Here is a 19,596-nt window from a genome sequence, read left to right as displayed (position 1 = left end):
GTTAGTCTAAGTTACGTGTTTAGTTATTCTTACAAACAATAGACTGACATGAAAAGTGGCTCCTTTTGAAGCACAAATTGCATCCATGTATATATTACAGCTGGCCCGGTTTGATGGGGCCTGTTTTTGATAATAATTAATTACCATTTTTCACTTCCGTGTTTATTATGTTTACCAACGCCATGATGGAAAAAAGTCCGTTTCCCACAATGCTTAGCGCGCATTCACACAGGTCAGTAAGACCGGTGTGACACAATGATAGTGAATGTTGTGGAGGGTTCGGTAAAATGGATTTTTATAGAGGTATACCTGCAATGGTTTTTTAATGCCACCTATTATTGTCTTACATCAGGGGCATATATTTGCAAACTGGTGAGTAATTGTTAATTGATTAATTAATGCAATGCCTACAGTAAAGAATTAAGGGGCATGAATGAGCTACCACTGAACTTTTTAAAAAGAATAATTTTAGGTACCAAACCAAAAAAAGTAGATTGAATTTAAAATGTAACTTTATTGAAAGTAAATTTTCGATTTAAATAAATCAATACTAAATTTTTTAAAGATTTGGTGCATTTAGTGTTGTAGCTCGTACAAGCACGTTATAAATGGCCAATTACGGGTTTAAAGACAACAAGACCATGCTACCAGAAAGCGTTCATTACCAAAACTCTTAGTCGTACAAAACACCACAGGTTACATTCAACTATTCATTTACACACAACACTACATTCCTCCCCACCTTTAAAGAAAAACTGCATAAAGTTAAATTAAACAAATTACTGAGCAACATTTTAAAAGAATAAGTAATCAAAGTAATTTGTTTCAATGTCCATGTAAATAAAACACAAAACTTCACAGTCCTTATAGATTAATCAAATCTCCACTCTCATAATAACTCTGATAAAAGTTTCTTTACTTAAACATATCAAGGAAATCTAAAGTTTCACACAATTGTTCAAAGCATAAGTATTTATGTGGGAGGTAAGTCATAATGGTAATAATAAACAACTCACATTCAACATACACTCATGGTTCAGGCATATAATCAAAGATTACTTGACTAGACAATAAACATTAGCAGCCATATGCTTAATGGGAAATCCTTTTGATACTTTGTTTAATTATTATACAACAATATAATGTTATTAACTTAATCCTAATGTCTTAAGTTTAATAGCTTGTCATTGCCTATAAATGATCATGGCGTAAAATGATTATTATTTTACATTGATAAAACAATCATTTAACAATGTTAACAATTTAAACAAAAATTAAACTTATATCAAAACTTCCAATGGTTTTTCAAATACCATGATCTTGAATAAAACAGACACTGCTAACCTATGTCAGTTCAAAATCACAGAGTCTCTTAGGCATTCCCGCTGCTCTAGGTGGATTTCTGCGCAAGGGAACAGGAGTCATTGTAGGAGACAAATCAGATTGACTCGAACCAAGCTCAGGTAACTGAGGGACTGGACATTCAACAATGCTTTCAGGTTCACCCTCAGGATCAGGATCAGGAATACTAGCATTAACAGGTCTGAAATGTGAGGAATTGCGAGTAATGGTATGACCATTCCTATCAGCGATAACCATGCTTCCACGTCTCTCTTTGACTGTGTAAGGGTCAGGGTTATATGGAGGTGTAAGTTTGTCAACCTTACGCTGTTTGACCAGCACCTGGTCACCTGCTATCAATGTACACGGACTTGTGTGACGTCTGCTGTCTGCATACTGTTTCATCTTTTGCTTACTGTTTGCATCATTTATCGCCAAACGAGTAGAGACAGAAACAGGATAGACAGGCTTTGAGATTTCAGGTAGTCCCATACTCATCTTTCTCCCAACAAGGGCTTCAAAGGGGGATATCTGAGTGGATGTATGGGGAGTTGCTCTATAGTGCATGAGAAAATCATGAAGTTCATCTCTCCAATCACGGTTCGCAGCAACTGCAGCCCTAACAAACTTGTTAAGTGTGGCCATAAACCTTTCTACAGTTCCGTTGGCCTCAGGCCAAAGAGGAGTAATTCTTCGGTGTTTGAACCCACAAGTAGAAGCAAACTCTGCAAATTCCTGTCCCTGAAATGGAGGACCATTGTCTGACTTCAGGACAGAGGGAAATCCTTGTCGAGCAAAGATAGACTTCAATCTAGGTACAACAACTCTGGCAGCTGTCGAATAAACAATCTCCACTTCTGGGAACCAGCTGTGTTCATCCATTACAACAAGCAAGTATTGGCCAGATGGGAAAGGACCTGCAAAGTCAACAGCAACTTCTTCCCATGGCTTAGAAGGAAGCTTTGTAAGACAGATAGGTTCTCGTTTGTTTGGACCGGGATATGAAGCCTGACATGGGATACAAGATCTAACCGCATCCTCAACCATCTTATCAATGCCGGGGAACCACACCTTCTCCCTAACTAGTTGCTTTGTCTTAACCATGCCTTGGTGGGTATGGTGAGCAATTTCGACAACATGCTGCTGCAAGGAAGCGGGAACAACAATGCGGTGGTCACGCAAAATAACACCATCTACTATCGAAAACTCATCTCGAAACCTGACAAAGGACGTACAATCGGAGTGAGACCAGTTGCCGGACTGAATGGCTGTCATAACTTTCTGCAGTGTAGCATCCTCTCTGGTTGCGGTTTGAATCTCCTGTAAGGACATAGCTTTCGGTACTGCCTTCTGGACAATGAAAGCAACATGAGCCTCAGCTGCATTATCACGTTTTGGCTTCGTGAATGGGTGCCTGCTCATATAGTCAGCAGGATTCAGGTCATCTTTACCTGGACGATACTCGAGTGTGAACTGATACGGCATCAACCGAAGACGCCATCTCTCAATGCGCGCAGAAGCAGGTTTACGACTGTTCACAAGACCTAGAAGGGGTTTGTGATCTGTGATCACCTTGAATTCAGAAGCAAAGAGATACAGATGGAAGTGCTCAACACCATAAACAACAGCTAACATCTCACGATCTATTTGTGAATATCGCTGTTCCACGTCTGTGAGTGCACGGCTTCCGTAACATATAACTCTACCTTCCTGAGTGAGAATCGCTCCGACTCCAACAGGGGATGCATCAACAAGAACCTCAGTTGACTTGTTCTGGTCAAAGTAAGCCATCACCTTAGTACTAGACAGAGCAGATCGCAAACTATCAAAAGCATTTTGGGCATCACTTGACCAATCCCAAGGAACATCTTGCCTAGTGAGACGTCTGAGTGGCTCAGTCATGGTTGCATAGTGAGGTATGTATCGAGAAACATACTGCGTCATGCCAAGGAAAGATCTTATTTCAGCTGGGTTTTGAGGAGCTGAGTGACCTACAATAGCCTTAATTTTTTCTGGATCAGCCGAAACACCTGTATCGCTGAAAACATGGCCAAAGAAAGAGATTTTGTTTACAGAAAAGACACATTTATCTCTGTTGAGTTTGGCACCACATCTGTTCAGTCGCTCCAATGTAAGGCTAAGTGCTCGATCATGATCTGACTGAGATTTACCATGAATAATGATGTCGTCTGCCAAGTTCTTTGCACCAGGGATGTCAGCAAGGAGGTCTGCAACCGTCTTCTGGAAAATTTCAGATGCAGCATTCACACCAAACAATAGACGTTTGTAGCGCCGTAAACCAACATGAGTGACAAAAGTAGTGATGTACCTGCTGGACTCATCAAGTTCAAGTTGGTGATATGCGTTGGACAGATCAAGTTTGCTGAATACTGTAGAACTATTCAAATCTGACATAAGTTCTTCCACAGTTGGCATAGGGTGTTTCTCCCTAGAGATAGCCTTGTTAGCCTCACGCATGTCAATGCAAACACGAACACCTTTTGACTTTTTGGGGACAACTACAACGGGGCTTACCCAGGGTGTGGGACCTGAAATAGGCTCAATAACATCAAGGTCTTCAAGACGCTTGAGTTCAGCCTCAACATCTTTGCGTACATGGAATGGAATTCGCCTATGACGCTGTGTCACTGGGGGAACATCATGATCAATGTGCAGTTTCACAGAGATGCCCTCTATCTTGCCCATCTTGCCATCAAACAGAGAAGGGTACTGATCTGGAATAGAACTTGAAGCTGCAAACGAAGAAAATGCAAACTGAACAATATCCAGAGCTTGAGCAGTTTTGGCCCCAAGGAGACAGCTGGACTGCCTAGAGTCAGTGTTACCTACAACATACATGTCAGCAGTAACTGTTTTACCCTTATAATTGATGGTTGTTCTAAAATAACCCTTAACATCTAAAGGTTGAGATGCACCGTATGCAAAAATCAATGGTACAGGCTGTTGAAGAGAAGGTTTGCTGCACATGTTATTGTAAATATTTTCATTCATTATATTTACACTAGAACCAGTATCAATCAAAAATTTAACATCACTGTTAAAAATATTAACACAAACAGAGGGTATGCTAGAATTTGTACAACAAAGGTTAAATACAGATTCATCACTAGAACTTTTTTGTGTAGCTTCTGAAGTACTGGCTTCTGTATAGTTCACATGTTGTAATCTTGATCTGCAAACTGTTTGAAAATGATTTAATTTGCCACAATGATGACACTTCTTCCCAAATGCCGGACACTTCCGGTCTACATGTTTGCCACCACAGTTACGACAGTCAGTGCCAGTTCTTGATGCCTGGGATGGGTTGTTGTAGAAACCACGACCTCGTGAAGATACACTACGACCACTCGAAGACACACCACGACCACGCGAAGACACACCACGACCACGCGAAGATACACCACGACCACGCGAACCACCAGGGATAGTGTGGATAGCGTTAGCGTTAGCTGCTTGCCGTCCCTCCATGTCAGACGCTCTAACCTCGGAAACCTCCGATGCGCGAGCCTCTTCAATAAGTCTGTCAAGAGTAAAGTTATCTCGCAGAGCTCGACGTCTGATGCGTGTAGACGTGCATCCTTGTATAACTTGGTTAAGGATCTCAGTGTCCTTGTTGTGAAATTCACATGTCGCTGCAAGGGTTCTTAACCTTGTGTAAAAGGTGTCGATCGACTCACCAGATTCTTGTTTCGACTGCCTAAACTTATAGATTTCGTAGGTAAGATTCTGTTTCGGAGTGAAATAGTTTTTGAATGAGGAACACAATTTTCCATATTCGTCAGAGGTTTCTATGTTATCACCGTTTTCATTCTGTACAGTTTTAGTAGAACCTACCCCTTTTTGTTCATCAGTGAACGAGTCATATATGTCGAAACACTCTTCGCCACAGTAATGCAGAAGGAGAGCCTTTTTGCGCTTGTCAATATCAATGTCTAGTGCACAGATTAAATTGTCTAATTTTTCCGTCCACTTACGCCACCGTACGCCGGCTGAATTTGACGAAGAATTTGACGTGTCGCCGCTGTCATGGATGTTGAACGAAGGAAATGGAGGAAGGTTGGCCATCCTCGTCGCCAGTTTAGTGTTGTAGCTCGTACAAGCACGTTATAAATGGCCAATTACGGGTTTAAAGACAACAAGACCATGCTACCAGAAAGCGTTCATTACCAAAACTCTTAGTCGTACAAAACACCACAGGTTACATTCAACTATTCATTTACACACAACACTACAGTGCATTTATTTAAAAAAAAATAGTAATAATAAATGTTGATTTAAAGCGAGACTATACGATGTTGTCAATATTTATGAATTTATATAAAATGTGTAAAAAAACTTATTATACATATATTTCAATATAAATTAAAATAAAAGTTAAGAAGAATATGTGTCAAAAATTGCGAAATAAGCCAGATATTTAATTCTGAAATCGAAAATTTCTGTACAGTCGAATTCGCCAGCATGTAAATCATGCATGTACGATGTGAATCTAAATTTTGTGTAACGGTTCATTTAAAATTCCTGCAACGATATCTATTCATACGACACACGAACACTAACTAAAAAGACGAATGCTTCGGTTATTGTAGGAAAATATGTACGAAATATCTTCGTCACAATCGGCTCGGGGCGCTACTTTATCTTTGCTGCATTTTATGACATTTGTCTTCAATGTATAATTTTTTTTGCCTATTTGTATTATTGTAACATATTTTATCAATATATTACAATTTAACACATATAAAATCGTATAGTCTCGCTTTAAAGACTGAATTAATAGAAGATCTTCAATTTAGATTAATGCTATTAACAAATGTTCAATGTCTTGTAAAATATTGTAGTGCTGATTTATTTTAAAAAAAAAACGTAAGCAAATATTAATGAATTTGCGATTCTAAGATTAATTCAGTCTTTAATTAAATATTTTTACTATTATTTTTATCTGATAATAAATGTACAAAATATTTAAAAATTGTATTACTGATTGATTAAAAAAAACGCTATAAAAAAATACAAATAAATATTACCCAAATGAAGGATTGCTTTTAAATAACCTTAATATGTTATTGAATTCCCCACTTTCGTGGTGTGAAATATTTTCTACACTCCTGTTAAATTCTTTACAGTAATTGAGGTAATTAGTAACTGTTGTTGTTGCTATTAATGACGACCTCCATTCTCACGTCCAAAATGCTACTATCGTGGAACGAAATCTTCATGGTTGAAAATTTGACTTCCTGCAGGCGCTGTAACGCTGTGAAGAAGACACCGTAACATGCCTTTGTTGTAAGAGAAGATACCGTAACATGTACACGGAGTTGGCATGCTACAACTTTGTTTGCAAAATCGGATAGAACTCATCAATAATAGTATACACATGGGCATCACCTGTTTGTAAAAGAGTAAACTTGATACAAATCATTGAAAATAATCATCGTGACAGAAACTGCAAGCCAGAAACAACGAATTAATTGGATTTTTTTATGTTTTTAGCTTGAACTTCTTTCTTTTATCATGATTTCGCGCTAGAAAATGTCTTGATAGCTTAAGAAGCGAGTAAAGAAACATTAACATATGAAAATAAATGCCATATCCCGTTTTACGTGTTAGTTTAAACAAAGAATTTACCTAAGTAAACGCGTGAGTATGTCTATAACTGTCAAGACGCTGTAACCGTTGTAGTTATGACGCCGTATCGCGTTGTCGTACAGACGCACTTCTCATTGTAACGTAGTTCAGCGGGAGTGTGTATGATTTTCTATGGAATCTTTCACAGATTATTTACTTCAGGAACACGTAGAAAATACACGTTTATATAGTGAAGCTTCTGAAAAAAAAAACGAAAATGAAGTTTGAAATATCTTAAATCAGACAAGTCAGAGATCACTATTACTGTAAAATAAATATTGTGCAATTGTACTGACGTGTGCTTATCTTTTATATTCATTGTGAAAGGAGCATACAGGTCAGTTAATCCGCTGACTTTGTTCTGTATAAATAGCGAATATAAGTTGAGTTTTGGATTAAGATCAAGTTTATTATGCGAGGCTTAGAACCATGGTAGCGAGAGACTTGCCGAGCATGTTAAACTTGATCTTTATCCAAAACTCACATTATATTATATTTATCCTATTATTTCCGCCCCTTTTCCATTTATAATTATAGCTATCGCATGTTTTGACGATTTAGTTCTTCCGTAGTTAAAAAACAGATTCTCCAATTTTTGAAAATAAACATCTTAAAATACCGAAAGCATAGAGCTCAACTTATACGATCGTTGTTATACTAACAATGATTTTCATTTGGTAAATGAATAAAACAATCGATGGTATGAAATAAAAATGTTTAGATAGACATAAAGCAGAAGCGAATTCAGAATTTTCGGTTAAGGGGCGGTGTAAACGTTGATATCTTGCAATCACAGTTGTTAGTATCCTTTGTATAATGTAATGCCGGTTAACATTTTAAATGTTTACACATTGATTTTGTTAGCTATAACTTTATAAGAATACAACGTTGCTGCGATTATCCAATAACCTTTTAAACGCACAAATAGAGGCATCTATATATCTACAAAGCACTTTCAAATGATAAGAAATAAAACCATGGAAAACGGATCAATTTGTAACATTTAACAGGTATTATCTTGCCTAAATATTAATTATTCCTTTGTCATACAATTTGATGTCCCTGTTGACAAACAATATCAATAAACAATTACAATATAATATTGTTAAATCAATAAATTAGCCGTTTTCTTCAACCAAACATTGTTCATCTAGGGATTTATAAATGTTTATACCTTATAAGGATCAAGCACGGCGTCAGAACCACATGAGTCGTCCAATAACGACTTATCGGCTATGTATTCTGTGTGCAAACCTTCCTTTCTTTTAAAGTCAAGGACAACCGTGAATGGTTAAAACGGGGGTGCTGCTGAAACATTTATCTCAAACTCACAAGTTTCCTTCACTTCAGACTCGATACGTCCGTTGCACATAAAGCAGTGTACGTTTTTGTATTTTTTGTATTTGTCATTAAAAAGCGACGTGTATAAACGACACGCCATTTCGGTGAAACGGTCGTAGTCTCGCCATTTCCCAGTGATGTTGCATTTGTTAATTATCATCTCGCAAGTTTCGGGATATACTTTCGTGTTGTATGGACTTTGGAAAAAGACGTTGCAATAAGGCCGAGCGGATAGAAAACCCGGAATGTCATTTGGACTCTCCAAAATATCATCTACGCGTGTTTCACAATTTAACATCGGTAGCCACGTTAACAGACGACTCACATCAGCGTAGTTGCATATTGCAGAGTACATGTTTTTGAATGGCACAGTGTTGTTTTGAAACGAAGTCAAGGGCATTAACATAGCAAACGAATCATCAAAGTTAAATTCATGATAGTCCTTTTCGCATTTCCTTCGCGTTTCTTGTTCGTCGCTAAAATCCATAGAACAGTGGGATACCATCTTATACGTTGCTTTATAGTTGTGGCTCACAAGTGTATACGGACGAAACTGCGGGTAAATACACTCGATTGGATCGTGCTTTATACGAAATAATTACGGCTCCGAGAAAGATGATACTAGATAATCGGTACAACATTCGTTTCCACACTCTTGTTTACACCTACATGTTCTGCTCCAAGGAATCTTGTACCCGTGGAAAGTCCGATTATTGGAGGCATCAGCTGTACGGTAACACTGGTCTGTGAACGGACATAGTCGACCAAAGTCCTCCACCAGAGTCTCAACAAAACTATCATTTTCACCGGAATATCTGCCGTTTGAAAATATTGACTCAGCAAAGACATGTGAGCACAGAAGCATGAAAACACTGCCCAGAAGTATAAAATAAAATTCCTTATTTGCGAACTCCATTTTCGTCCTATCTTCGGGTCATGATGAGGCATTGAACTGACGGTCCAACACAACATGCGCATATATTTATGAACATGACTATCAGCAACTAAACGCGTCATTTACGAAAGTAAAAAACTAAATTTGAACTACGATTCTGCCCCCACCCCCCACGTGTGTCGTTAACGGAACATTAGTGAATTTTCAATCAACCTTTCAGTTTAACGCCGTGGAACATTAGTGAAATTTTCAATCAACCTTTCAGTCCAACGCGGTTTCTGATCGCAATCATTACTTTTACCGATTGAAAATGAATGTGTTTGTGTAAATGCAGAATTATGTGCAGGCGTGTCTGTCTTCCCAAGTGTGTCGTTTAACGGAATATTAGTGAATTTTCAATCAACCTTTCAGTTCAACGCGGTTTCTGATCGCAATCATTACTTTTACCAATTGGACATCCATTTGTTTGTCTAAATGCGGAATTATGTGATGACACGCATGGTGGCTATCAACAAACTAAACGGTCCTTGGCGACTAGACGTAAAGCCGTGGTCACAGACTGAAAACAATATGTAATTATCTATGAATTAATTATATTCCAACGGGGATACGAAAACGTGCTCACTAATCGTATGGTCAATAACATTGATATCGGTTAGTGAGCCGCCTTTAATCACTTGAATACGTTATCGACATGTGATCCCGGAGCCCGTCATATTTAATATTTTATGACATATTTGAATCACGATACAATTCTCCCAGAAGCATAAAGTGCTTTTGATCCAAAATCAGGATAAATTTAGTTATGTAGTTGCTTGATTTTATATGGAATCTTTCACAGATCATTCACTTCAGGAACACGTAGAAAATACACGTTTATATAGTAAAGCTTCTGAAAAAAACACGAAAATGAAGATTGAAATATCTTAAATCAGACAAGTCAGAGATCACTATTACTGTAAAATAAATATTGTGTAATTGTACTAACGTGTGCTTATTTATTATATTCATTGTGAAAGGAGCATACAGGTCAGTTAATCCGCTGACTTTGTTCTGTATAAATAGCGAATATTAGTTGAGTTTTGGATTAAGATCAAGTTTATTATGCGAGGCTTAGAACCATGGTAGCGCGAGGCTTGCCGAGCATGATAAACTTGATATTTATCCAAAACTTATATTATATTATATTTATCCTATTATTTCCTCCCTTTTTCCATTTATAATTATCAGCTATCGCATGTTTTGACGATTTATTCTTCCGTAGTTAAAAAACAGATTCTCCAATTTTTGAAAATGAACATCTTAAAATACCAAAAGCACAGAGCTCAAGTTTATACGATCGTTGTTATACTAACAATGATTTTTATTTGGTATTGAATAAAACAATCGATGGTATGAAATAAAAATGTTTAGATAGACATAAAGCAGAAGCGAATTCAGAATTTTCGGTTAAGGGCGGTGTAAACGTTGATATCTTGCAATCACAGTTGTTAGTATCCTTTGTATAATGTAATGCCGGTTAACATTTTAAATGTTTACACATTGATTTTGTTAGCTATAACTTTATAAGAATACAACGTTGCTGCGATTATCCAATAACTTTTTAAACGCACAAATAGAGGCATCTACATATCTACAAAGCACTTTCAAATGATAAGAAATAAAACCATGGAAAACGGATCAATTTGTAACATTTAACAAGGTATTATCTTGCCTAAATATTGATTATTCCTTTGTCATACAATTTGATGTCCCTGTTGACAAACAATATCAATAAACAATTACAATATAATATTGTTTTGTCGACAAAATTTACTTTAGTTTTAAAATCCCCCCAAAACGCAGTCGTTTCTGTTTCGCTACTGTTAATAGGAAAATCGATAAAGGTATTTTGTTGCAAGAGCTGTAAAGCCTCAGGAAGACCTCGCGTTGAGTCGGAATCGTAGAGCATGGTCTATGTTATGGACTTCCATCTGTGGGTAGTTTTCTTAATTCGTCATATGAGCAACTGTATTCCACTATAAATTTTCTCTGGAACCATTTCAATGCACAAACACAATAACTTAACTTGCATGAATATATATTGTTAGCACGTTACAAAGCGGTAGTCCATTCAGAATGTCGTCATGCACAAATACGAAATATCTTCCAGCTCAATGAGTTTTGGTTTAATCGTGTCCAGTACGAATTCACGAGCGTCTTCCTCGTTGTCCAGATAAATGTCATATTTGAATCGGGAAAATTCCAAAGAATCTTCTTGGGTCGAGTATCCGTTTGATGTTTTATCTTTGCTGTGCCTATTGTAGTACCACCATTGAATCTTCCATCTCAACCGATGGATAAGTGACGCAACGAAAATATTAATGACGACAAATAAGATTATAACCAAAGCAATAATCCATGATGTGTACGAATTTAAAGAAATGTATCTTATTATGATCATTGTTAATGCTATTAAGTATTAATAATAAACAATACGTTTTTTATATTTCAAACCGTAGGCTGCATAATTCAAAAGTATGTTGTTGTCAATTAATGCTTGAATAAACCAATCTTGGGTTTATATATATAAAAAATGTTTTAGTGAATAAAAGCACTTGGGTAAATTATCGAATTTGTTAACTGTAAATATAGACACACAACAGACAGAGGTGGCTATAAACGTCTTCTTGTTAATTGGTTAAATCCGACAAATAGAAACATACGATTTCGCGTTCGACTTGACACCCGATCATGTCCTAATTTTCAAATGCACTTAAAAACAACAGTTTTGGCCGTATGAACTATTTGAGAGAAATTAAGAATAATAAAAAATTGGTTTAATATATGCTCAATATACAATTTTATACAGACTTTATTTGTAAAAAGGAACAAATAACGGCGTCATCATCATTTCAATTTTCACACCGACTTTTTTATTGGAGAGAGCTAGTCTGTGTGACAAATAGTCTGTTTTTTGTGATGGTATCTTCAAACGTACATACTATACGTAATAGTTCACTGTTTATAGCACAGGAGCGAAGCCCATAGTACTATTATAATTAAATATATATGCGGCAGTATTTCGATACCAGCCCTCAAAAATTGACCCATTTCCAATATCGTGTTTGGTCGGACGCAAGTGAGTCCACATAGAGATTTTCCACGTCGATCACTTTAAGGTAGTGCACCTCTAATGATTTCCCGCGATTTCTTCGAAGGTTGAAGAGCCTACTATTAGGTGCCGTAGCCTAGTGGTTAAGGCGATAGACTAGAAATCTTTTGGGATATTCCCGCGCAGGTTCGAATCCGGCCGACGACGTATACTTTTTTGCGACGCGTTTTATTTATTTTCTAACGTCATTTGATTTAATATGGCATATAAGCTATATTTATTGTTAAATATGTTGCAATTTTTATGCACATTTTTCAATTATTAAAATTAAAACAACGTTATGGCGAAATTGGGTGATTTACTGTTGAAAATACGAACCATGCATGTTGCATTTTTATTTTTATTTAAAAAAGTAAACGGTAAATCTGTCTAGTTCTTGGTATTTATGCTGTATATAGTGTTTCTATAAAAACTAAGTTTAAAATATGACTTAAATGATACTATTTTGAATTTTATGACACTTTGTTTTTAATCGACCCAATTTTTACTTGGCTGAAATCACTTACATTTCATGGTGCTCTTCCATAGATAAAAATTTGTAAAAAATAAATGTCTGTAAAAGAATACTTATTTCATCTTGTTAAAACTTTAAACACCTTTACAGCATCTGTACACACCAACTGCATGCCCATATTTGGAAATTTGAATGAATTATGGAACTTTTATATACCCCAGGGGTGAAAATAAACTGGACAAAAGCCGAGCGTGGGGGTGGTTTTGAAAAAATCGGTATATTTTTTTAAAAAGCATGGAAAGCCTACCTACAAATTTGCATGTAGTTCAGTGAAATGATGCTGATTAAGAAAATAATTAATTAGATTATATTTGGATATGTGCCCATTAGAGGTGCACTACCTTAAAGAGCTAAAACTCAATAACCAAGTCATTAAATGGTAGATAAACAGCACCTGTATACACATTAAATATTTTTCAATCGGTTACAATACCTATTGTTAAAGTATGGTAAACATCATTTTATCACATGCCATACCCTGTTTTCCATGTTATATAACCATTACATTTTTTTTTATTACACATGTGTAATACAACATTTTTAAGCGTTTTCATTGGCTAAGATTTCGTTTATTGACCAATCGCATTTTGTTATTGTGCTGAAATGACAATGCAACGTCAAATGACGTCACGAAATGTAAACAACATTCGGGATTTATCATTATGTTTGCGTAAATATTTATTTAATTTGCTCATTTAAAAGCATGTGATAATAAAGATCTGACACTCGTTGTCATATCATACCATATTTTATTAAACTCGTCCAGGAAATTCGTTAGAAATCTCGCCAAATGATTGCTTACTAACAAAATTCCTGAACTCGTTTAATAAAATATGGTATGGTATGACAACTCGTGCCATATCCTATATTTATCGCGTCTTTCGATCCGTGAGTACAACATCTAAACAGAAAATTTTATTTTGACTCTTCGAAACCCTTTGTTGACGACAGAGTAAACAAAATACGATTGGTCGGTTTTCATCAATTTCTCACTCACCTTTTTACGGAGATCTTCGGGAAATTCCGCCCAACCAATAAAAAGATCCGTAGCAAATGTATGCTTATTGAATGACGTCAGAGGATTCCCGTACTTCCTTTCAAAAAATAATGATCTTGGTTGTTTATTTACAAATCGGAGTGAAAAACACTTTTGCTGGTTTGTGAATGACTATAAAATGTATTGTTACCGATTCATTAATGTTTATTTAACGGGAAATAACCGTTTAAATGACGAACAGTCATGTAATCTTTGTATTTCTGCTGTTTGAAACGATCGGAAATTGAAGCTATATTGGACATACTTGTGTCCGACCAAAAAAAATTCCGTGAGTGTCAACTTCTGAGGGCTGGTATCGAAATACTGCTGGATCAATGGTACTGATGTTAATTTTTCCTGATAAATTATTTTATTATATACCTGCTTTATGTTCCCAAAAAATACAAGTTGTATCAATCGGTAAAATACAACTGCACAGAAATTATTCCCGTATTATGCTACTTGCTAGTTTTCCAATGCCGTATTATCATACTAGCCAGACTAGTTTTAATGACGTCACTTTGAATGCAGAAAATTATAAGAGATTTCTTGGTTAATTATGAACGCTTAAACTCATTTTTTAACTTAATGATTGAACGTTGTTTATAATAAAAGGAATATTACGCAAGTCAATTGTTACAAGTGTTTGTATCAGTCTCGTGGCGTGCGCTATTTCGTATCACACTCGAGGTTCCGCCTCTCGTGAGATACGTCATCACACAAGCAACTCGACTGATACAAACACATGGAACAATTGACTAGCGTAATATTCCGTATTTATGAGCTTTCGAAAACAACCGGAGTGTAGTTGATTCGTTAAAAATTGTTCGAGTTACATGGTTTACAGTAAAGATGGTGTAGTTTAACGGCAAATGAAGTTGCACTCCTTGTTTCTATTATATCATATATATATTTATCCCTCCTGTGGTTTATAGACACTGCTTCACACTTTTGAAAAGACAACCAACTCTTCTGATTGAGAGTCTCAAAGTAAGATATAGTAGCCCTCTTTTGGAGTATGATACTGGCATATTATTCAATGTGTAAATTAGCCGTCTTTTGGAGTATTGTATGTGCATATTATCCAATTTGTAAAGTAGCCCTCTTTTGGAGTAATATATTAACATATTATTTAATCTTTAAACAATCCTTCTTTTAGAGTAAGATATTGGCATAGTATTCGATGTGTAAAGTAGCCCTCTTTTGGATTAAGATATTGTATATTATTTTATATTTAAAGTAGCCCTCTTTTGGAGTAAGATATTGGCACATTATTTTATATTTTAAGTATGTTGGAGTAAGATATTGGCATATCATTCAGTATTTAAAGTAGCCCTCTTTTGGCCCTCTTTTGGATTAAGATATTGGCATATTATTCAATGTGTAAAGATGCCCTGTTTTGGTGTAAGATATTAGCATATTATTCAATGTGTAAAGTAGCCCTCTTTTGGAGTATGATATCGGCACATTATTTAATATGTTAAGTAACCCTCTTTTGGAGAAAGATATTGATATAATATTCAATGTGTAAAGTAGCCCTCTTTTGGAGTAAGATATTGGCATATTATTTAATCTGTAAAGTAACCCTCATTTGGAGAAAGATATCGGCATAATATTCAATGGGTTGAGAAGCCCTCTTTTTGAGTAAGATATTTGCATATTATTTAAAATGTAAAGTAGCCCTCTTTTGGAGTGAGATTTTGGCATATTATTCAATGTGTAAAGTAACCCTCTTTTGGAGTAAGATATCGGCATATTATTAAATGTGTAAAGTAGCCCTAGTAAGATATTGGCATATTATTCAATGTGTAAAGTTGCCCTTGTTAGGAACAACACGGAGGCAATTTTCATTAGGCAGTGGGAATTGTTAATTTATCTTTATCATTAATAAAACCAAATGTATTGCTTTATTTCAGGTAATTTTATTTCAGACCAATTTTACAAAAGAAAAAACAACAGGCAACATCATTTATATAAATGACAACACAATAACAAATCTTATCATGGTATATATGGTTTTAAATAATATTTATTATCGTTTTACATCTGCGAAACTCAATACATATTATTTTAAAACAAGCTCAACAGTACAGTTTTTTACCCGTAATTTTTGCTTAAACGTACCGCAGTTTGAGTCAAAAATCGTCTGCTAACTAACAAAGGTGACTTGTTCACAGAGTTTCATATTTTTGAAAAATGCCATTAAATTACATTGCTAACAAAACTGTAATATGTGGGTGTTTAATAAATAAAATAAATGGGAAAAAGATAAAAGTTAAAAGATTTACCTGCGCTGAGGTTAGAATCCGAGACCCAAAGAAGTAATAGCTTACGCGCTATTGCTGCACCACGAGGACATTTACGAAATAAATAAGCTTTTGAATAAACATCTCCGACTTCCCGAGTAATTGAACATGTGATGATTTTGTACGAAATCAACCGATGATCAACGTAATTTGGCTGAAGCAGTGTATGATTTACAGATGTTCTTAATTGTTTGTCAATGACGTCTAATTTTTATTTGATGGTCAGCGATGTTGCGCGTAATTTCGTTAAAACTTTAATATCAATATAACATGAAATTACTAGGCTAATGCAAAATAGTGCTATGCTACAGCACTGTAGATGTATGCAGCTAAATTTGAAAACATGTGTATACTACACACATAAAGAGCCGGTAATGGTGTTTTTCCTGTCAATGTAAACATTCATGAATACTGAAAGTTTCGTGCTTGATAAGCCGGTGCGGACTACTCAAGGTATTCGGCGAAGAAACGTTCCACGAATACCTTTCAAATTTCATTTCACGCCACATTGCCGAGTTTGTCGACATATATATTCACACTCAAGTGTATTGTATATGCCACCCCGCCTTTTTATTTTCTATTACCGTTTTACAATTAAAATATACAGTTAAAACGCACACATTCAAATACATACATGCTATATGTTCGCATATTGGTTGCAAAAAATTAGTAGTATTACATTTACGATTGCCAATATACACATCTTCACAACATATAATCCATATATAGGATCAAACAACACTATTTTACTGGTTACAGTGTCACATAAATATGGAATATGTATACATTATTAAATTAAAACGATTTCAGTGACACTATTTGACAATAAAACAATATCAAACATTTTTTAGGCAACCATTGTCTGAAAATAAAAATGATATAAATAATTAAAATAACAACATGAAAGCTTAAAATAATTTTCTAATAGAAAATCTTTAACGCAGTGTAGCCCATTAAAATGCATTCAATGTTGATACCCGTTATATTTTCAACGTTTCAACGTATAATATGAGCGTATACTTTTCTGTAACTTTACTTTGGATAGCTACAATTAAATTATAATGACGTCTCCATTCACTGCGGAGCAAATTTTAACACCAAGATTAAAAAAAATAATGTCAGCTAGGTTCAATACAAAAACAAGACGAATCAATAAATAAATTCAAACAAACTCACAACAAGTATTTTGTTTACTATTTTCATTTCTGTCTACAGCAAATAAAGTAGGAAACCACAGTAAAGTATCGTGTTTAAAGGGCGTTGCTTTTAATCAAAACTCTGTCTTATAACAACTATATGTGTTGTGAAGCATTGTTTATGTACGTAACGCAACTTGTTGACTGCATGTGCACGAAATCCTCAGTTATCTCCGTAGCGGAACTAGTTGACTTCATGTGCTCGTAAGCCTCGGTAATCTCCGTGGCGGAACGAATTGACTGCATGTGTTCGGAAGCCTCGGGCATCTTCGTAGCGGAACGAGTTGACTTCTGTGTAGACAAGCCTCTAGACGCAGAGTTATTCTTTTTGCGGAGCAAGCCGGCAACACGTTTGTTGATTACGAATGAAAACATAATCAAAACCCCTTGACTGGCGTTGAACAGTATGAAAAGTAAACTAAACAGCTCCACGTCGGTAAGCTCATAAACGATCCCAAATATCCAAGTCAAACCAGTAATTGTCGACAGCTTCACGAATATTTTTAGATTATTTTTCTCGCGAGAATTGTTCTCGCCCATTTCAGGGAGACGCATAATTTTCACGATCACGGAAATGTACATGACCAAATTAACGACCATCACTATAGAAATTGGTATAGCAACAAAGAACAGTATACTCCGAGGATTGGTGAGGTAACAAGGACGACCACCATATCCAAGTGTATTCTCCGTTAGCATTGATACTAATACTTGAGAAGCAGTCAGAACAATTGCCGAACATTCCGCGACAGCCATGTATCTTAAGTGTGTTCTGTATGAACTTTGGGCATTCTTGTTAAAGCTTTTCAGACTGGTTAATGTTCGCATCATGTGGAATGTGCATATGAACATCCAACAGAATCCAGAGAGCAAAGTGAAATGCAGTAAAAACCCGAGTGTTTGACAGAGCCATTCGATATCAACAATTACAAAATTGTTAGCAAACAACAACGAACTGGACATTAGTAACCGTGTCGATAGTGACATTATATTTAAGCCAGGTAGTGTTCGAAGGTTTTTAAGTATCAAATACACACTAAGCATGACTATCAGCGAGGCTATTGATATTGTTAAGCATATTAAAGAGATATAGCCATATACCGTACTGGTTTTCGAAGGACTTGATGACATTTTAGTAAAATATTTCGAGAGTTTTTCCCGGTAATCTTCCCAGCAAACTGATATATTACCATCCAACATGCGGATATACGAGTCAAAAGTAACAACATTTTTATCAATGGTGACCTTAGAATAAGTAAGTAATGTTTCGCCTGAAACGGGTGTAAGCTCAGATACATCGTCCGCGGTAATTGTTATACGTGAACAAAGTTGTAAAGGTGTTAACATTAAATTTCTATAGCAATCATATCCGTATCTTGGATTCAATGGCAATATGGCATTTCCACTCGATGCATCATTAAGCGAGTATTTGAACGCCTCTTGAAGTTGGACGCTATTCAGTCTGTTTTCAATCTCTGTTAATGTAGATGTTGCCAGATCTTGATTGATGCTTAGCGCGAACCATCTCGGATCAAAGGATATGAATTCCATTTTATAATGTCCAATTAAATGATTTTTAAATACACTGGCACAATCCTGAATTAATGCCGTCACATTGTGGACGTTAGTTACATAGAAATAAATGTCCACGAGAAATGCTTCAATATTTTCATTAAATTTGCCATCTAAAAGAATATCTCCTACCGATGAAATAACCGGTTTTTTCAACTTAATGAATGATTGACTTCCACAGAACGTAATACTGTGTTCAGAAAAGAGGGCTTGGGCTCGAATCAAGTCCGACACAGCCGTTTCCGCTAAGAAGGTAAGTTCATCTGACACCATTCTCGTTGTTTTGGTTGGAACCATTTGAAGTTGTACATTTAATGTATGGACATACTCAGGGTGCGTGATCGTGTCTTTTATAACGGGAGTACATCGACTTAAATCCGTTTTTGACACAACATAACCGTTTGCGCACGACAGCTGGCGACACACGTTCTGAAAATAAGTGCTTTATCATTCAACATTTATCCATGCATATTTATTAACATGTACAAGTAAATGAATCCTATCGGCAAACACAATACCAACTAGGTATTTATGTATTGTATTACTCAAATAATAATGTAACGTTAGCGACCCATGTTCAAGCCTTCAAATA

The 19,596-nt window shown here is 35.8% G+C and overlaps 1 protein-coding gene across 1 annotated transcript; it reads right to left on the bottom strand.

Annotated features, from left to right (window-relative positions):
- Positions 1-17,528: 17,528 nt before the first annotated feature.
- Positions 17,529-18,563, bottom strand: LOC127849179 (G-protein coupled receptor Mth-like). Its single transcript, XM_052381900.1, has one exon. It carries the CDS (start codon positions 18,561-18,563, stop codon positions 17,529-17,531), a length of 1,035 nt encoding a protein of 344 aa, XP_052237860.1.
- Between the last annotated feature and the right edge of the window lie 1,033 nt (positions 18,564-19,596).

Source organism: Dreissena polymorpha, chromosome 10 (genome assembly GCF_020536995.1).
Source record: "Dreissena polymorpha isolate Duluth1 chromosome 10, UMN_Dpol_1.0, whole genome shotgun sequence".
Taxonomy (NCBI): Eukaryota; Metazoa; Mollusca; class Bivalvia; order Myida; family Dreissenidae; genus Dreissena; species Dreissena polymorpha.
Note: the sequence above shows the minus strand (reverse complement) of the source record. Positions and strands in the feature narration are given on the sequence as shown.